Here is a 19,101-nt window from a genome sequence, read left to right as displayed (position 1 = left end):
CCTAAGCAGGTGAGTCCTTGATGTGCTGGAGGTCTCCAGACTCCAAACTCCAAATAGCATGCAGGTCTACAACTGCTTTTTCCTCAGTGCATCATCCCTCACTAACTGCCTAAGGATAACAGCTTCTGGCTATACCTGTAGGGTTCCTTCCCACTCATGAGCCTGACTGTCCACCTTACAATTTTGGACTTATCTGGTCAGCCCCCACAATCACATAAAACAATTCCTTATAATATATCTTGAGAGATGACAGATAGAAAAGTAGACAGACAGATAGATAATAGATCTAACTAGTTCTGCTTCTCTGGTTGAACCCTGACAGATATAGGCAATTACATGTCAACACAGAACTCAGAAGAAAAACTCAGCTGTAATTTCAAGAGACATTAGCATAAAGATGGTACTTAGAGACACAGACTGAATTAGCTCCCCAAGGGAGAGCATGTGGAGAGTATGAGACACTGGGGAGGAGAAGAAGAAGCATAGCCCCCCTCTTTCTACCCTCTCCCCCATCTGCTACATTCTAGTCATCCAGTCCTTCTTTCCGTCTCACCTCAGGGCTTTTGCCCTTGTCCTTCTTCCCTTGGGCTGCAAGTCTCTTTCTTTTGTATGACTGGCTATTTCTCATCAGATGTTACCATCCTGAAGAGGCCTTCCAGATCACCTTGCTGAAGTTTCCACCACCCACCCACCTATCTCATTGACTGATTTTATTCTTTTCAGAAAATTCATAATGACCATAAGTCTTTTTAATGTATCTGTTTACATGTTTATTATCTGGCCTTACTTCTACCCCTCTAAAATTAAACTCCATAAAGCAAGAACTTAGACTGTATTCTCACTGCATGGAATATGCAGGGGGCAACTGTATGCAAGGGCCATAAGGAACCTCTTTGAGAAGGAAACGGAGTCCCCACTGTGTCACTGCAACGCCACAAGCACACAGACTGGTGTGTGAGGCAGGGACTAGACTACAGCCCTCACGTATTCCAGGGACCCTTGGGCAGGACACAGTCTGTAAAACTGTATGCAATGGCTCTGGTATAAGATAGTCGATACACGTTTATTACATTAATAAATGAAAGAATTTACTTCCCTTTTCTCCACCTAACTCAAGGCTGCACCGTGACTTTCATGGGCCTTAGATACTTTTGCCTGCATGAGACCACACCTCCATAAAAATATCAAAAATTGTATTTTATGATGATGTTGGCATAAATACAAGTATATTAATAGTAAAAATTAAAACATTTTCTTTAACCTAAAAGTTACTTTTTGTCTTCATATTTTAAAAAAATTAAAACATTTAGTGGGCCTCTAAAAGTACTGTGGCTCTAGACAATGTCCTCACTGTACCTAACAAACACCTCAGCTCTGACCTGAACATAAGTTTCCTATGGACAAGGACTTAGTTTTTGTTTACCCTGTACCTGGAAAATACTGACACATAGCAGACTTTCGATAATATTTGTTGCTATGAATGATAAATGCCTCAGTGAAAATAATATTTATTTGATCCCTAAATTTTCATATTTAATATGTACACTCATTAGAAGTCACAAGGCATGAATAACAGAGCCAAATTCACCTTCTCTTCATATTCAGCTTCATATCTTGCACAAGGTTGTTGGGTAATATCTGGGCCATTGAACTTAGATATTCTTAGAAGAAGCTGGCGCTGTGCATATACCAGGAGTGGTGTCACTTGCTCTGTGTATCTCTCACTAGACAAGGGTAGAAATACATTGAAAAGCAGACATTCATGAAAACACATTTTTAACACTAAAGCTTGTCACTTTCAATTGCCCTTACAGTGATACTTACTGTGAAATTGTATTGAACTGGATGGCAAGTGATACTAGAGTCTCCCATTTTTCCACTTGATATAAAACCTCCAGAGCCTTTAACACAAAGTCATGGATCCATTTCAAATCAACCACATTTACATCATCCAAAGGATGCTCAAAATTAAGGCTAGAACCACCATTATCATTTTTAATATTTCCATAGCAGCTTGGAACACTGAATTCCCCTTTTTCTTCAATAGCCTGCAAGTAGAACATGGAAAAAAAATTGTGTTTTTTCAGATTTTACTACACATTTGTTCTGGAAACCAAAGGTGATAAAAATATAACATATTATGGAAAGAGCTCAAATGTCCATCCATGGATGAATGGATAAATAAAATTACTCGGCAATCAAAAAGAATGAAATCTTGCCATTTACAACTATGTGGATGGAACTATAGGGTATCATGCTAAATGAAATTAGTCAGAGAAAGACAAATATCATATGAATTCACTCATAGAGGACTTTAAGGTACAAAACAGATAATCATAAGGGAAGGGAAACAAAAATAATATAAAAACAAGAAGGGGGACAAAAACATAAGAGACTCTTAAATATGGAGAACAAACAGAGGGTTACTGGAGGGGTTGTGGGAGGGGGGATGGGCTAAATGTGGAAGGGGCATTAAGGAATCTACTCCTGAAATGACTGTTGCACTATATGCTAACTAACTTGGATGTAAATTTTTAAAAAACAAATTAAATAAAAATACATATTAATATATAACATAGAAATGAAATGGAAGACATAAAAATTTAAATGTTTTTATTATGCAAATCCAAGCTTGAATATTGCTATTCAACAGAACTTTCTACGATAATGGAAATGTGCTATATATGTGTTGTTTGATATAGTAGCCACTAAGCATGTGTGGATATTGGAGCTATTGAAAAATGACTATTGCACCTGAACTTTTACATTTACTTAATCTTAATTAATTTAAGTTTAAATTTAAATAGCCATGTGCAGTCTAGACATTATCATATTAGACAGCAAAGACTGAGGTCTATACTTCCTGGTACATAGTCACTATCTATGTAAGTAAGGATATTAAACCAATAAGATAAAGGTTTGAGGAAGAATGTGTTTGAGTATATACAAATAATTAAGTTTCCATAATATATTTGCTTACATTCATCATTTGCAGCATAATATGTCCAATTCCCCAATGCAAAGGTCAAACCTATGAAGAAGGAAATCTAGAAAACCCTGCTTTTGCCTAAGTTAAAGAGATACTATGTAACTAATATATTAATTTCCCATGAGTCCCTGATGCATTTGTGTATACCCCTAGAAATTTTTTAGATAAAACCCCTCATATCCACCTATAAGCCAGGTTGTAGCCCAACAAATAGTTGGGTAACACAAGAACAGCCCCTCTTAAGCCAGTGTTACCATTAAGAGTAATCCATGCATTGGAGGAGGGTACCTGTGAGGATGAGCACTGGGTGTTATATGGAAACCGACTTGACAATAAATTATTTGTAAAAAAAAGAATAAAATCTTGCCATTTGCAACAACATAGATGGATAGAAAGTATGATGCAAATGACAAAGTCAGAGAAAGACAAATGATTTCACTCATGTGTAAAATTTAAGAAACAAAACAAATGAACATATGGAAGGGAAGAGAAAAAGGAAAAAGAGAGAGGGAGAGATGGAAATGAACCATAAGGGACTATTCAAGATAGAGAACAAACTGAGGGATGATTGAAGGAGGTGGTGGGGTGGTAGATGGATGATGGGTATTAAGGAGAACATTTGTTATGATGAGCACTGAGTGTTATATGTAAGTGATGAATCACTGAATTCTACTCTTGAAACTAATATTGCACTGTATGTTAAATGACTGAACTTAAATTAAAAAATTGAAAACAAAAAAAAAAGGGTAATCCATGCATGGTGGAGGGGAGATGTCCACAAAAGTAGAAAACAAACATCTCTAACAAGATTCATGGTCCTTGAAGTTGGAAGAAACCTAGGAAGTCATCTGGCTGTGCAATGCAATATGTATACCTCAAGTCAGGCTGTGTTGGCATGAATAGGTGTGTCATATGTGACCTATGTGAATTTGCCTCCTTAGCACAGTCCCTGCACATGGGACATACTCAATGAAAGGTAGTTTCCATTTTATTGATGCTATGAGCTCCATACCTCTAATCCACTGATTTCTATAGTAAGACTTCCAACAGCAAAGAGAGGCACAAAGGGCGATCTCCATTTCCTTGACCTCAGGGTTCCAAGCGAAGACACCGTTGGCCTTTACTCAATCCTCTGGGTGAGTGTGGGAGAAATCAAGCCTGTCCCACTCAACTTTTCCCAGGTGGCTGCTCTATCAGAGCCTGCCTGCCTCTAGGATGACACATTCTTTATTCAGATATGGGTAAATTTCCTGGGCCATCCCTGAAGAAGGAGGGTATCTGCTATCAGTTAGTCTTGCCTAGATCTACACAGTAAGTTTACTTCTGGGATGAAAGATAAGGAAGACCTCTGTGGTTACTCTATCATCCAAGATAGCTTTCATCAACAACAAAGCTGACATTGTATCTCCAATTGTCAAGAAAGAAGGGGGAAAAGGTATTATTTATTTGCTTCCTAATTTTGGTAACATTACCTAACAACATTAAGAAATAAATAGGAATGGCATTTGGGGGTCAAAATAGCATATGTAAAGTGAAGTTTCTGGCATAGTAAAGATCAGTCTTTAAATTCTGAAGATTAAGTATGGGTCATGTGTAATTTTCAAAAATTTTTTCTTAAAGAAAATTTCTAACACTTACTAACCACAATAATATAATCCTACCTAAAAAAAGAGATTAGCAAAAAAGTCCTCCAAAATGCTACTGAATAATTACTGTTCACATTTTCTTCACATCTTACAAAATTTTTAAGTGCATTAGCTTGAAATGGGATCATAATAAGGTCCAAACAATGCAATCATTTATGTCTTTCAAGGATTTTTTTAATCTATAGATTCTATCTCCTCTTTTTATACTTCAATTTTTTTATGAAGAAGCCAGGTTGTTTGTCCTGTAGAGTTCCCATAGTCTGGATTTTACTGATGCATCCCTACGGTTTCATTCCAAATGTTTCTCTGTCCCTTGGATTTTTTGTAAATTGTTGGTTAGATTCAAATGCTTGCTCTGATTTATTTATTTTTATTGATTTTTTTCCAGCAAGTCTACTTCACAGGTACATTTCATCCTTCCATGAATTTATAAGGAATTGGAAAATCCTTATATGTGAATTTCAATATTTTTTCTTTGTTTCTTACTTGAAAGTTCTATAAAGAAAAAATTCTCTTCATCAACTATCAACTATTTGGTTATTCTCAGGTATAGTTCATACAGGAAAGGTAATCAGCCTTTTATGATTCACCAAGGAGCTGTTTCTTTTAGTAGGAAACAGTTTTTTAAAGAATACATCTGGGTTTTGAGATTTGTCACTTCTTTTTTGGATCATTTGAATTGCTTTGACACCTTTGTAAAATATTGATTGACTATATGTATGAGTCTATTATTAAAATTCTCTGTTTATTTCATTCATATGTTTCTCTCTTTATGCCAGTATCATACTCTCCTAATTACTATAGTATTCATAAGCCTTAAAGCTGGGTAAGAGTTCTCCAAATTTGTTCCTGTTATTTATTTTCTTTAAGTGTTTATTCATTTATTTTGAGAGAGAAAGAGAGAGAGAGAGAGAGAGAGAGAGAATCCTAAGTAGGCTCCACACTGTCAGCACAGAGCCCAATGTGGAGCTCAAACTCCTGAACCATGAGATCATGACCTGAGCAGAAACCAAGAGTAGGATGTTTAACTGGCTGAGTCACCCAGGCACACTAAATTTGTTCTTCTTAAAGATTTTCTTGGCCATTCACTTTTCTTTGCATTTGTGTATAAATTTTTAAATGAACTGTCAATTTGCACCCCCCAGAATTGTCTGTTGGAATCAATCTTTTCTGAATCAATAGATCAAATTGGAAATAAATGATATCCTAGCAGTATTAAGTATTTGGGTTCATGAACATGATATATCTCTGCATCTATTTAGATCTTCTTTTATTTTTTCTGCAATGTTTTATAATTTTAAGTATAAATCTCTTACACAGATTTCATTGGCTACATCCCTAGATACTTGATATTTTGAATGGTATTTTTAAAATTTCATTTCCTAGTTGCTTTCCACTAGTACAAAGAAATACAATTTATTTTTGTTATACTGACTTTATGGACTGTTATTTTGTTTATTGGTTCTAGTAGTTGCCTTTTAGAGGTTAGAATTTTCTATATAAAAATTCATAGTGTTCCTTTCTAATCTGTGTGTCTTTTGTTTCTTTATCTGTCTTACTGCACTTGTCAGGATATCTGGTATGATACTGAACAAAAGTGGTATGAGCAGACGTCCTTACTTTTTCCCAGTCCTAGAGGGAAATACACAATAATTTCACCATTAAGTATGATGTTAACAGTAATTTTTATCAGGTTTTCCTAGTTTTCTGAGAGTCTTTAACATCAGTGATATTGCTTTTGTTTTGCTTCCAACTGTATTAGTCTCTTGTTATTCTTTTGATAATCTCTTCCAGAGTTAACTACTTCTGTTTTGAGATGATAAAATGTTTAATGATCCACTTCACATTTGGTGCTCTATGTATATGGTCTTTTCCTTTACTTCAACTTAGAATTAAGACTTATAATTCTTGTTTCTTTTATGTATCAGTCCCAGAAGTAGCTTTCCCTGTTGACGATATATGAAGATAGTCTTATGCTTTCTGGTCTACAGCCAGGCTCTATCTTCTCTAAGAACACTGTAAGACACTTATTTTAAATATATATTAAGTAAGAGATATTCTCTCAAGTTCAAATGCATTTTATTTTTAGGCAACCTACATGATACGTTTTTTTCTTTAAGCAAATCACCCCACCCCAAATAAATCAACATCAAAAGAAATGAAGAGATCAAGATGACATCACCCAGTTGTTTAAGTCCTGGTGTTGTGTGGATGCATGAAAAGCAGCAGCCAGTTATGATAATGGGTGATAGATCCAAAGTAATTGCCATTTTGTTAACATTTTTCATTTCTAAACCATCCTTAAAGAAAATCATATATGGGGTCACATCATCCTCACAGTAGTCCAGCAGAGCAACCTTGCCATCAGGATTCATGTTTTCACCAATAGGGAACCGGCAGTTTTTGAAATTAACAAAGATGTGCTTGATTTGTCTGCAGCCTCTGTTATAAAAGGTTTTACATTTCCTGGTCTCTGTTCTTCAAGTTTGCCTTAGACTGATGTCCTATTATCTATGACGTATTTTTTGTAAGCTTCATTTGTGAAGCTTCTTTTCTGCTAAGTAATGGTTCCTGACAATATCAATGTCAACGATTACTGTGCTTTCAGTACCTTCACCTTGGGGGCCTTCAGCAGAGTACATTTCCATCAATGATAACCTTCTTTCCTACTGACCATCTTCCCCTTCACCTCCAGGCAGAGCCCATTCACAACCTCCTGAATCCTGTAGATGTCAGTGTATATCTCATCATGGCTGATGAGGTCCGGGTAGATAATCATGATGGCGGTCAGAGAAAGAGGACAGCAGCCCTGGCTTAGCAGGAACCCAGAGTTCAGAACAAGAGCCGCACAGCTGGAGCAGCACTCAGGGGTGGGGGTGGGGGGGAGCTGGTGGAAAAAGCGATATCAAATTTTGTAAATGTTTTTGCCATATCCATTTCAATGGCCATATATTTGTCTCCTTTATCCTATTAATATGGTGAATGATCTTGATTGATCTTTAAATGTCAACCTTACATTTCTGGGATAAATCCATTTGTGTAACTGTACATATTATATACCTCATTTGCATATTTTATATATTGCTGGGATTGATCTAATAATATTTCATTAAGGATTTTTATGCCTATGTTCATGAGTGATGTGGTTCATACTTTTCTTTTTGATGTATCCGTCAGGGTTAAACTGGCTTTGCTGCTAAAAAGAACTTGGTATATGATTTATTATTTTGTTCTTATATGTTTGTTAGAATTCTGCAGCAAAATATTCTGTGCCTGGAGTTTTTTTTTTTCCTCAAAGTCCCTAATTATAAACTGTTTCTTTATTATATTTAGGGCAATTCATTTTTTCTATTGCTTCTTGTGTCAGATTTAAGTTGAGCTTTCCAATAAACGTGTTCATTTTATCTAAATTATTAAATCCATTAGTAAAAGTGGATCATAATATTGTCTCATTTTTCTTTTACTATCTATAGGACCTATAGTTATATCCCTCTTCCTCAATGTTATCAGTAATTTATGCTTTTCTTTCTTTTTGTTCTTCACTTTTGTTCTTCAATTTTGTCCTAGGATTCTGCCAATTTTAATAATATTTTCAAAGGATCAATTTATTAACTTTAATAACTTTGTTTTTTATATCTAACTTATTTCTGCTCTTATTTTTTCATTTCTTATTTCCTTCATTCTTTTTACTTTTCATTTGCTCTTCTTTTTCAAGCTCCTATAGGTGCACACTTAGATAATTGATGTTATATCTTTCTTCTTTTCTATTAAATGGTTAAAGCTATTAAGTTCCCTCTAAGCACCAGTTTATGTGCATACCACAAAATTTGATACATTACCATCAGTTTGAAATATTTTTACATTTCTCTTGTGTTTTTTCTTTGACCCATGGATTATGTAGAACTGTGTGGTTTAATTTCCAGATACTTAGGAGAGTTTTCTTCCTAATTTTTATTAATCTCTTTATAAGGTAATGGTCAGAGAACATACTTTTTTTTAGTCTTTTAAATTTTATTATGACTTACTGTTTTACCCTGCCGATGATCTACCTTGGTAAGCACACCACGTGCACTTGTGCTCTGTTTCCAACCCATGTACTGCACTTCAATTCTGACACTAACTACCTACCCAGAACTAAGGTAGTGGTAGTAGTAGTAGTAGAGAGTCTGCTCCCTACATTTAAAGACTCAGGCATCCACAAAACTGCCCTTACTTCAGATGTCAGCCACAAGTCTCAGGTGCCTGCACTTCTGACTAAGCAGCTATAAATTTAGGGTTTTCATAACCGCCTCAGTTTCAATAATTGGCTAGTACTCACCTAAAACACTATACTTGGGATTACAGTTTTATTATAAAAGATACAACTCAGGAACAGCCAAATGAAAGAAGTACCCAGTCTGGCAGGGTCCCAGATAAGGAGCTTCCATGCCCTCTCCCCATAGAGTCAGGTTACAACTGCCTAATACATCAATGCTTTCACCAACCTGGAAGCTCTTCAAGTATACTTTGAATCTCTGTTATTAGGAGCATACACATTTATGATTAGTATGCCTTCCTGATTAATTGAGCTTCTTCTCATTATGAAATGTCTCTCTTTGTCTGTCACAATACTCCTTGATTTAAAGGTTATTTTAACTAATATTAATAAAGTCTTACCAGTTTTTTTAATGCTTATTGCATTCATGGTAATATCTCTTTCCACTGTCTTATTTTCAATCAATTTCTTTACATTCAGAGTACTTCTCCGGGGGTCAACTATATGTGTCTTTCTTTTTATCCAACAATCTCTGCCTTTTGACTAGGGTGTTTAAACCACTTATGTTTAATATAATTATTGATATAATTGGTTTAGATTTATTATTTTCTACTTGCTTTCTGTTTGGCCCATGTATTTTTGTTCCTCTGTCTCTTTTTTCCTGCCTTCTTTAATTAACAGACCACTATTTAGTCTTCCACTTCACTGCAATTGATTTTAACTCTCTTTTTTTGGTAGTTACTCTAAGGATTATTAAATGCATCCTTAACTTATCACATTCTACTTATAGTTAATATTGTACCACTTTATGTTTATATAAAATGTAAAAAAAATGACAGTTTAACTTTATTTACTCTCAGTCTTTTGTGCTATTTTTTTAATATATTTTGTGCTATTGTTTTCATATATTTTACACCGGGAAATGTTATAAATGCTATTTTTTCATATGTTTTGTGCTATTGTTTTCATATATTTTACACTGAGAAATGTTATAAACTCCATGACTCAATGTGCATATGTGTTTATTAATTTTCAATGTGTTTAGGTTATATTATGCTTGCATTTTTTTTCCATTTCATTTTCATGCTTTAAACCATAGTGTGTAGATTTTTTTTTAATGTTTTATTTATTTCTAGGAGAGAGAGAGAGAGAGAGACAGCGTGAGCAGGGGAGGGTCAGAGAGAGAGGGAGTCACAGACTGAAACAGGCTCCAGGCTCTGAGCTGGCAGTGAGCACAGAGCCCGACGCGGGGCTCGAACCCACAAACCACAAGATCATGACCTAAGCAAAAGTCGGACGCTTAACCGACTAAGCCACCCAGGCGCCCCGTAGTGTGTAGATTTTAAGACACTGCAAATTCTATGAGATCTGGAATAATAGAACAAGGAAAGAAAAAGCAGTGAATTGAAAAGCTATTTGATCTTAGGGGCTTTTTCTCTGACCAAAAAAAAAAAAAAAAAAAGCTATGAGGATTAAATGTATTACAGTTTATGCAGCAGTTGAAGCTCAGTAAATGTTACTTTCTGTTTCCTTTAAAAAATTGAATTTTCAGGCTAAGATATTTGTAATTAACATCAATGTATGCTGTGCATTGTGAACCAAATAATAATGAGAAGCAAATGAATTCTAGACAAGCCAAATAAGAACTCATGGAAAATATTAATTTCCATTTATTCCAAGCTGCATGGTAAAAATTATTTGTTAATTGAATACAATAAAAATAATTACCCAAATGCCCTTACCTTAATAGAATTGGTATTCTGTAGTTCTATTAACATGTCAATAAGTAATTCTGCTCCTAAATAGAATGGCAAAACACAGGTACAGAGGAAAGCATCCTGGCTAATAGGAAATGTTTTATGAAGATCCACTGCTTGTTTAAGAAGTATCTGTAGCTCCTGAGTAAAGTTCCAAAAGGCCCGACAGCAATTCTGAAGCAGAGTCCAATAGCCTCCACGATGAGCAAGAACCTAAGACAAACACACATTCAAAAGATCCCAAAGTTTCAAAAGACAGAGATCTCTGAACAACTTCATCTTTCTGCAAAAATAATGTCAATAATAAAAATAATACCATCTATCATGTCATTTATATCATTATCCCAGTTAATTCTATCAATAGCTCCTATGAAATAAGTATGCACTAGTATTCTACTTAATTTAGAGATAAGGAAACAGAGGCATGGAGCTAACTTGCCCAAGGTCATGATCTGCTAAGTGGTCAGCTAGGATGTGCACACCAGCAGTCTGACTCTAACATTCCCATTGTTCTAGGCTCTGGGAATGTGGCGGTGAGCAAGGGTAACTGGGTCTGCCCTTGTGCTGCTTCAGTTTCTTAGGGGAGACTGATACTAGATAAGTAGACAAAAATGTAATTTCAGGGAATAATAAGTATTATAAAGAAAAATAAAGCAGAAATGGGTCAGAATCTGACAAGCATGGAGGAATATGTCCTTTTAAATAGAGTGGTCAGAAAAAATGTCTTCTCTGAGGAGGTGACATGAGCAGAGACTTGAATGTTGAGTTAAACAAATCATGTGAAGGTGAGAGTAGGGGTGTTGGGAGGAGGAGAGCATTTGAAACCAAGAGAGCAGCAAGTGCCAAGGATGGAGGTTGAACCTGAGGGATGAGGAAGGGACAAGCAAGCTCAGTGCTGCCAAGATCACAAAGAGAAGGCTGGACTGAACAAGAGCAAGATGAATTGAGTTCCGAGAGGCGAGCAGGACCCAGACCTTCCAGGGCCCCGAAGCTGGTGGAAAGGATTGAATGCAATGCTCATGATCAAGGAGGTTGATGTGGGCTTACTTCACATTTTTTAAGAAATCACCCTCTCGGGGGGGAGGGGGGAGATGGGCATGGAGGAGGGAACTTGTGAGGTAGAGCACTGGGCGTTATATGGAAACCAATTTGACAATAAACTATTTGTAAAAAAATTTAATTTAATTTAATTTAAAAAAAAAGAAAAAAAGAAATCACCCTCTTTGCAGAGAAAATGGGAACTCAAGTATTCTAGAAAGGATAGATTTCCTCTCAATTCTTGAGAGGTTTGAAGTATATGCCATTCCTGCTATGAGAAAAAGAAAACTATTTTATAGCTAATGATTCCAATTCTGAGTTTAATAATGTATCATATAATAATATATCATATAATATTTAAGAAAAAAAAAAGAAAAGCATTTGAGAGAAGACACAACTGGGCCTGTAGAAGTGAGGCATCAGGGCCAAGAGTAGGGCTTTCCTGTAGCCCAGAAAGAGTAATCCCTGTGCTAGAGGGAATAAGGGGTTTATGGTGCCCTAGGTGAGAGCAAGACTCCAGAGGAACCACTGGTGTCACCAGAGAAGGCCATGTACCAAGTGTGGCAAGAGAGTGGCACAGGGGTATCTGAATAGTCACAGAGATTAAGGACAAAGGCTACCTCAGCTTTGCATCAATGGATGACTGATGACTAAAGCAGCTCACCCTGTCGCTGACTTGACAATGTGTAAATCCTCAACACTATGGCAGGCAAACCTCAAAAATGACTGACAAGAAACTCAGCAAATTTAGTCTCAAAGTTGAAACTGAAATTATGGACAGTAAGTAAATCAACCCAATATATCTTAAATGCCCAAACTGATGCCCTGAGATTTATTTCTACTACATTAGCAAATTAGAAGGACCACCTTACCATTGCTCTCCTGCAATATAAAAAGATTTTCGTAAAATGATCTAATAGACACAAATTTGCTGCTCGATCCTTTTCTTTAGAACTAAGACCCGACTGAGAGTCTGAGTCATAAACTGTTTGTGTCTTCGACACATTTTCATCACTCATTCTGGAGTTAATAAATGTGGAAAATTCTTCAGCATCTGCAGTACAAAAATAAAGTACAACATTATTGAAAACAGAAAATTCTAGAAGACATAGGTGATAAGCATCAAATCAGTAATTAAGGTAAGAAATGCTATATAAATTTGGAGGAAGCACAGGAGTAACACGGACACAGTGAATCAAGAAAGGTTTCTAGAGAAGGAGGCACTTAGATTAGGTCTTAAAGAGTAAACATGCTTTAGCTATGCTGGAAGACTATGGGGAAGAACATTCTGGGCAACAGTGATGGCCAAAGGAACAATGCAGAGGCGGGAGTGTCATGTTTTCTGAGGGACCAATGACAGGATCCCACTGTTCCTTAATTTTCCCCTATACAGTCTATTATTCCCAGGACACATACACTAGAAGGTAAGTAGCATCTCTTGGAGTTGAGTAGTGCAGCAACCACGTTCATTCCTTATCCTGTGGGTGTGGTATAAAGATGCAAACTTCTCCTACCACAAACCTTCCTTTAAAACTCTGCATTAAAGAATAAATCTTGGGGCACCTGGGTGGCTCAGTCAGTTAAGCATCAACTCTTTTCTTTTTTTTAATGTTCATTTTGAGAGACACAGACAGAGACAGAGACAGAGACAGAGACAGAGTGAGAGCAGGGTAGGAGCAGAGAGAGATGGAGGCACAGAATCTGAAGCTGGCTCCAGACTCCTAGCTGTCAGCACAGAGCCTAATGCAGAGATTGAACTCACAAACTGAAAGATCATGACCTGAGCTGAAGTCAGACGCTTAACTGACTGAGCCACTCAGACACCCTGGTTAAGCATCCAACTCTTGATTTGGGGCTCAGGTCATGATCTCACAGTTCATGAGATCAAGCCCTGTTTCACGCTCTATGCTGACAGCAGAGAGCCTGCTTGGGATTCTCTCTCTGCCCCTCCCGTGCTTGCATATGCTCTCTTTCTCTCAAAATAAATAAACTTTAAAAAAAAAAAAAGAAGTCTCAATAGCAGAATATTCTATTGTTGATTCCATGGGAAGTCTTACACAGCCAGTTTAAAAAAAAACAACAACAAACCTCAAGAAACTACATATTACAATCTACATATAAAACTCAGACTCTATGTCAAGGGAATTTACTTTCAAATACTTCAGTATTCATAGTATAACATGAAGGTACCAGTTAAATCTCATCTATACCCTAGAAGAAATCGGAAAGCATATCAAGTACTTCAAATATAAGTCAACACTTCTGGGGCAGCTACCCAGCATATGAAGTATCTTGATCAGCAATAAGTTACATAATACTTAAAATACTATTACTAAAAATCTACACAGGAGGGTTTGTGTTAGCATGAAGATGCCAGAAATAAATCTTTATTTATGAAATCAGTGGTATTCAGGATAGATGATTATTTAGGAATAGTGTCATCACTTGCAGCTCCCAGATGGAAAGCCCTGTTCATCTGAATTTCTCCACCTCCCAGAGTGAGTCTCCTGTCACTTGGGCAGATGACAATACTGGTTGATCCTGTCATTCAAACGAATAGTATTGTATTCATCTTGGAGTAAGTTGTCATGGAAGGTGCAAGTCGGAGATCCTAAGGCAAGAGTGGACTACCCTGAGTACAAAATCAGTACTATAAAATGGCTATGTGAGTGTTTTGTGCCTGCTTGCATCAGTATGTTTGGTGGAATTTGTCCTGAAATTTACTTCCACTAAAATATAACACCTGATAACAAAACCTCACCTTTCTTGACAATAGGAGGCTACCAATATTTAAAAAGAACATTCTATTCAGTGAACTGCCAAATTAGTTTAGGTTGGAACATAACATAGATATTTCCAAATACATATGATGATACCATAAAAATACAGAAAAAATTTTAAAATTGAGCAAATAAGAATCTCCTACAAAATATCGCAACTCAATTAAAATCCCAGATCATTGGAAAACGATGTGTGCACCTCTGTGTGTCTGTGGGGTGTGTGTGTTTGTGCATGAGTATATTGCATCACTGAATAAAAACCTAGAGGCAATCTGATAGTATATAATATATTTATTTATCTTACCTGATGGTAAGTTGGCCTTTCTTTTTTTAGCTGTATGAAGGAAATCAAGTATTGCTTTATAGTTTTCTAGAGTCAATTTCGCTGTTGGTAATACTGTTCCAGAATTATACAGTGAGAACATACTAGGATCACATGATCGGAAACTGCAGGGGGAAAATATCATTAAAAATATATATATGTATATAATTGAATCTGTCAAATACAATCTACTTTAATTTTTATAATACAAGTGAGTTAATGCTCCCAAATTTTGGATCATAACATATTCTGGCACTTAACCAAAACCAAAAAATTTCCCATTAAATTTTAAAACAATACAATATAACTTTGCTCTTAGGAATTTTTAAAATTTTTTTTAATATTTTATTTATTTCTGAGAGAGAGGAGAGACAGCGTGAGCAGGGGAGGGTCAGAGAGAGAGGGAGACACAGAATCTGAAACAGGCTCCAGGCTCTGAGCTAGCTGTAGGCACAGAGCCTGACGCAGGGCTCAAACTCATGAACCGTGAGATCATGACCTGATCCAAAGTCGGACGCTTAACCGACTGAGGCACCCAGGCACCCCTGCTCTTAGGAATTTTAACACCAGTATCTATTTCCCTAAAAGTGGCCTTGAAAATAGGAATGATGACCTTTATTCATTCTAAGGGCTCTGAAACAATAATTTATGTCAAATTAATCTGATTTAACCACAACTCAATGAAGATGCCTACTATATAAAGCAATGTGACCATGATCAATTACACAGTAAATAATCCTCCACCTTACGTACATACATGCATATGTTGATACAATAGCAATACATACATACATAAATACTAAGTATGCTTTCATGGTTTTAGTAAAATTGAATTTAGCACCAAGTTACCCTGATGGTTTTAATAAAATTGAACTTAGCACTAAGTTACCCTGATATATATTTGGTCATTGTCTAATTGCTGTGCTATGAAGTACTCATATCCTCTCCCTCTGCCCTTCACCCACTGGCTCACATGCTCCTGCTCTCGCTCTCTCTCTTTCTCTCTCTCTCTCTTTTTCTCAAAATAAATAAATAAACCTTAAAAAATACCCTTTTACAGTCTGTCACAGTCTCCTTCCTCCAATCTATTTGGTATGTTCCTGCCAGAGAAATTTTTTACCACAGCCCTGCATAAAAATCCTTAATAATCCCCTACTGTATATAAATTGAAGTTCCAATTTAATAGATAGTTAAGACCCTCTATGATCTAGTACTGACCTATTTTTTTTTTAATTATTTCACACCACTCCCTTTAATTTGCCCTAGAGTCTGGTCAGACCATTTAGGTTCTCATCTTGTGTTTCTTACCTGGGCTCTGACTCACATTCTTCCAAAATCCAGGAATACTTCTTTCTCTGCCTGTCTTGCCTATCCATCAAGAACCAGGCCAAGCGGCCCCATCCCATGAAACCTTTCCTACTAGTTTCAAGTCAGAGGAAAGCTTCTTTCCCAGGAACAAAGAAGACTTTGTGCATACTTCACCTTATACCATTATTTATAATTATTCACTAATGCTTGAGATCTGTCCCTACCAGACTCTAACTTGTGTGTCCTGCTCATTTTTGCACACCCACTGCATCTGCCTCAGTACCTTGTATCTAATAAGTGCTCAGTAGTACTTTTTGAATGACAGACTCCACTCACCTTTTTAATTATTACATGGTATTTCATATCATGTATTTATCTTATATTTTTATCTCTGTTAGCACTTTAGCCAAAGACACTCAAGAGCTCAAAAGTGTCTTTGGATTAATAATGGGAAGTTTACATCATGTGAGAAAATATGATCTGTGTTTATAGAGGCTTAAAATGAAATAGAGATTTTCCTAATACCTACTAACAGCTACAGTTATACACTTAATATTATATTTCTCTTGAAATTACACTTTCTCCTTTACTGAAAGCTATATTGACAAAATATACAAGCTTACATGCAGATTAGTACTTCACAAGTGCTTATAAACAGGACTTTTTAGGAAAGATCCTGAGACAAGAAATTAAGTAATATACCAATGATCAGTAAAGAGAGAAGCACTCCATCAACCTCTGTAAGGTATTATCAGCATTGGAGCCCTGAACATACAAATAAAACCCATTTTCATAAGGCTAAAAGAGTCTAATTCACTGATATTATTCCATACCTGACCACCGCATGTGAAGTGCCAGATTTCATCCTCATTCGTTCCCCTAGCTTCGTTAAAAGCAGGGAAAAGTGTGCACTTGCCAGATACAAGTTCATCTGAGCTCTCCAGGGCATCTCCTCAAGAAATATTTGATGGAACCTCTTCCTTTTCACAAAATTTAATACTATAGGATTCAAGTTCTCCACCAGGGATCGATAGGCAAGTTTTCTAACATCAGTTCTCTTATTTCTGCCAAGAGAGAAACACATTTTGAAATTATAGAAACTTCCAGATATGTAATAATGGAAAATGATCCCAATTTGTACAAAATACATCAAGAAGTCATTTGGCTGCCCTTATGCAAATATTTCTGGCTTATCCATCATTTCCTTAGAGCTAGTAATATGAAATAGGACAGCAGAGAAGGCACAAAGAGAAACACGAAGGAAGAAGACACTATGTATTGCCTTCCATTCTCTCTGATGCCTCAGCTCAAACCAAACATCTTTTCTTTTCCATAACTAAAAGACTACTGAGATTAGACAACTAAATCATAACACAATGTACTCATTCATCCGCTAACTTCAATATTAAACAAGAAAATCTCTGTATTGTTCTTTAAGAAAAAAAAACAAGGGAGCGAAATTTTTTCCACAACTAGACTAGAGCAAAAATAAAACATCAATCAACTATAAACAAAATAACTTCATAAATCCATATTCAATATGCTCTGGAAAAAAACTAATATATCAAAATGTAGTTAATAGTTCATATCCTAAGCATAACATATATTCAATTTTTTTATTATTCCTATAAAAATCTCAAACTAGTCCCAACTATTTTTATAGTTGTGTAATTGTTTATATGGCCTGACTTCATTTCTTCAAAGTACCTCTTTCTCTCTTTTTTTTTAATGTCAACAATATTGCTGCCCCATTGGTCAATGCCATTCTATATGATTTATACTGGAGGAAGGGGGAAAAATTCTCAGTTGGTAAGTGAAAGTGTATTATTCAGCTTAATAGATGTTGTGCCTGAATCTGACACAACACACACACACATGCACACACACATGAAAAAAAAAATAAGGAAGCTGGATGGAAGGAAGAAAGGTAGGTAGGCACATTGGTGCACCAGAGGCACAGACATTTTCAAGAAGAAAGGAAGGAAGGAAACAATCTTTTAACAGGTAGTATTTACATTATCATTTGGTGCTAAATATTTGTATTTTGTTAATGATTTCCTTTTAATCTAAGAGGTTTGTTTTTGGTTTGTTTGTTTTTTGTCTTTTTTTTTTTTTTTTTTTTTTTTTTTTTTTTTTTTTTTTTGTTTTTTGTTTTTTTTTTTTTTTTTTTTTTTTGAGCTTCTTGTGTTGTTTGGATGTCTTAGTGATATTATTTGGTTTCCAAACAAATGAGAATGTTTTAAATAACTCTACCTTGAAAATAAAATTCTAACTTCCAAAATAAAAATCAGTCTTGTTCCTGTATGAGGAAATCAAGTCTCCTCATATTGTGCAAGAGAGTTTGACAGGACTAGCTGCATCTTCCCTGAACTGAGGGTGAGAGAGTCCAACAAGGGAAGAGAGAGGGGAGCCTTCCTCTATGTATCTTGTCAAGGTAAGAACACACTCCAGCGAGCTTCGAAGGGAGCAAGAGCCACCCTAGAAGATAGAGAATGCTTCTTCTTTTACCACCTGAACTGCTCCTAATGTTACTCCACAACGAGCTCTGTGTCTCCATGAGCCACAGATGTGAGCATACCCAGCAGCCAGAGAAGAAGCTCTGGAAGGACAGTCAGCATAAACAAACACTCAGTTATATGGAACCATAAGAGGAAGGAGATGGAAATGCGAAATAGGAAAACATTAGGGAATCCAGACACTATCAGCTGTGTATTCTGGCTTGAGCAAATGAGTTAATACATTGACATTAATGGAAACAGGATTCAAGATTCATACCATTATAAAAAAGAGTTACAATTAGGAAGAGAGCAAACACTGGAAAATATTCTGTAATGTGGAATTGAAACTGAACATATCAGTATGAACTTACAGTTTTAGACAAATACATAGATCTATTTAGTATTATATATTTCCTAGTTCTGTCTGCTGAAAGGGCCTAGAAGCAAAGGTACTTCAGTAGCCACTAAAAGGAATCAACTGGTTCCAGGGCTGGGGCAGGGAAAGTAC

At 36.0% G+C, this 19,101-nt stretch overlaps 1 protein-coding gene across 1 annotated transcript in view; it reads right to left on the bottom strand.

The window, feature by feature from the left end:
• The window catches only part of CFAP54 (cilia and flagella associated protein 54), a 287,452-nt gene that overhangs the window by 137,425 nt on the left and 130,926 nt on the right, over positions 1-19,101 (bottom strand). Inside the window, exons 33-38 of the mRNA XM_039236623.1 lie at positions 16,929-17,159; positions 14,770-14,912; positions 12,558-12,739; positions 10,633-10,860; positions 1,825-2,048; positions 1,589-1,724 (exon numbers count right to left, since the gene is read on the bottom strand). Of these exons, the coding sequence (XP_039092554.1) occupies positions 1,589-1,724; positions 1,825-2,048; positions 10,633-10,860; positions 12,558-12,739; positions 14,770-14,912; positions 16,929-17,159 (1,144 nt within the window). The remainder of the gene's footprint in view (positions 1-1,588; positions 1,725-1,824; positions 2,049-10,632; positions 10,861-12,557; positions 12,740-14,769; positions 14,913-16,928; positions 17,160-19,101) is intronic.

The sequence above is a fragment of the Hyaena hyaena genome, unplaced genomic scaffold (assembly GCF_003009895.1).
Source record: "Hyaena hyaena isolate Hyena2069 unplaced genomic scaffold, ASM300989v1 scaffold_113, whole genome shotgun sequence".
Classification (NCBI taxonomy): Eukaryota; Metazoa; Chordata; class Mammalia; order Carnivora; family Hyaenidae; genus Hyaena; species Hyaena hyaena.
The sequence above is the reverse complement of the archived record's forward strand: the minus strand, read 5'-3'. Positions and strand labels throughout refer to the sequence as shown.